Source organism: Monoraphidium neglectum (assembly GCF_000611645.1).
Source record: "Monoraphidium neglectum strain SAG 48.87 unplaced genomic scaffold scaffold04015, whole genome shotgun sequence".
Taxonomy (NCBI): Eukaryota; Viridiplantae; Chlorophyta; class Chlorophyceae; order Sphaeropleales; family Selenastraceae; genus Monoraphidium; species Monoraphidium neglectum.
The window spans coordinates 3187-5220 of record NW_014009614.1 but is presented as its reverse complement, the minus strand read 5'-3'; the positions used below and the strand labels follow the sequence as shown (position 1 = coordinate 5220).

Here is a 2034-nt window from a genome sequence, read left to right as displayed (position 1 = left end):
GGGCGGGGACCAGGGAGGGTGGCGGCGCACGGGGGGCCCGCCGCCGCCCTTCGCGCCAGACGGCGCCGCCGCCGGGCCCGCGACCGCCGCGGCGGCTTCCCCCGTCCGTGCCGCGCCGGCCGCGCGCAGCACCGCGCATATGATCCGCGCGGCGACCGCCTCATCGCCGGCGGCGTCGGCGTCGCGCACCCAGCGCTGCACCGCGCCGAGCTTTGGGGGGCGCCCCGCGGCGCGCATCGCGTCCAGCTGCGCGACGGCGGCGCCCCAGTCGCGCGCGGCGAGCGCCTGGCTGACCAGGAAGGAAGGGTTAGGGGGCGCCGCGGCCTTGACGCCGGGCGCGGCCGGGGCCACCTTGGGGGCGCCCTTCTGCCGCTTGGGCAGGCGCAAGCCGGCCGTGACCTGCGCCTCGCGCGCGCGCTGGCGCTTTAGCGTCTTGCCCATCCTCGCGACAGCTGCTGGCGCTGCCGCTTGGGGTGCGGCGCGGCGGCTGGGCTGGCTGGGCGGCAGCGGTCGGCAATGCGTTGCCTTGCTACGCGGCAAGCGCCCGCATGCAACGCGCGCCCGTGAACGAATAAGCAAGATGGTACCAAGTGTTAGCGGGTTGCTGAGCACTGCGCGCGGCCGCAAGTGAGCGCACGGAAGTTTTAGCCCGCCGTGCAATCTACCGTGATTTTATGGCTGTTATTATGCTTGTGCAAAACAAAAGGTCAATACCGCATCGATTGTGCTGCGTTCCTCTGGAAACCTGCTGGCTTCTGGCGCAGAGGCGGTTTGCGGTTGTCACCAGCCAGAGCTTGGGGGTCGTGCTCGCCAGGCATCAACTTACACACATAGGCAGGTGCATGACATTTACTGTTTGTTTTTGAAGGGGTCATCTGCCAAGCTTCCCTTCTCTATTTGCATGCCGGACGCTGCCGCACTTGCTGGGTGTGCCCGGTTTGCACAGCCTGAGCGACTGCTTACGTCGTTACTTCAATGTCTCCCCAGCACTCACAAATTGTCCGAAAAAATCACCCCACACAAACCTCTTTTGTGGGCTGCGGCATGCAACAAACAATACCAACCAGACAGCAAAAGATCAAGAGCGAATCCCCAGCAGGTGAGTGCAGTGCCACTGGGTTCCTGCAAGTAACAGCTGCTTTCACCCCTTCCCTGAGTGGAGTTATGGGGATATATGGCGGAGTGACAGAGGAGAGAAAAGCCTAACACACCACTGCGTGCGTCGGTTGAGATAGCCGCACTCAAGGCATCAGGGCATGCACGCGGCCCCACGTTGACTGCTGCACACCGAAGCACGCCCTGAGTGACGGCCCTGACAGAGACCTGTCAATACCAATATCAACACGAATGGATGCCTCATGCAGACACATGGGAGACTCCGCGGGACAAGCAGCCCACAGTTGCGGGAAGTTGGTGTGCAGCTGGAGCCCCCTCGATGAACACGAACGACGCCGATCTGAGCGCAAGTGGCGATCTTGCTAAGCGTCCGGCAGCGCGGCGCGAGCGAGTACAGGCGTAGAGAGCAGTGACATCAAGCAAGCAACTGAGCAGCGGAGAAAAGGGCGGAGGGAGGGAGATCGCAGCTCGCCGCGGCAACGCAGGCAAGTGCGAGCCGTATGAGAGCATCTTGTTGCCATGTTTATGTTGGGCGGGCTCAATCCCGCCCGAACGCGTGCACCACTTTGTGCAGCGTGGTTCGCGCGCGCTGGGCGTCTGTTTGCCCTCGTGGATCACATTGAATGGCTATTAGTGACCTTGTGGACTGCGTATAGTCTGTTGAGGTCTGCGGCAGGAGGACTCAGAGCACGGGGGAGGTCGCCAAGTGTGGTGCCCAGCGCTGCGTCGCAAATCGTGCCAGACACGAGCTAGACGTGAGCACATGCATATACTGGAACACCTGAACGCGCAGGCAAAGGCATCAGGTAGCGCAAGTGGGCGGCCGGCGAGCAGCTGCACCACCATACAGCGTGACCTGCCGCCAACCGCGCGCGCGCCAACAGGCGCAGCGCCCGGCGCGGGGGCCGGCCCGACGCC

General features: G+C 64.2%; 1 protein-coding gene across 1 annotated transcript; it reads right to left on the bottom strand.

Moving 5' to 3' along the window:
• Nucleotides 1–30: 30 nt before the first annotated feature.
• MNEG_13738 (hypothetical protein) lies at nt 31–441 on the bottom strand (the record flags this gene model as incomplete). The annotated part of the gene is made up of 1 exon (XM_014037791.1): nt 31–441. A coding segment is annotated over one exon (411 nt), but the record flags the coding sequence as incomplete, so codon positions are not given.
• Nucleotides 442–2034: the final 1593 nt, after the last annotated feature.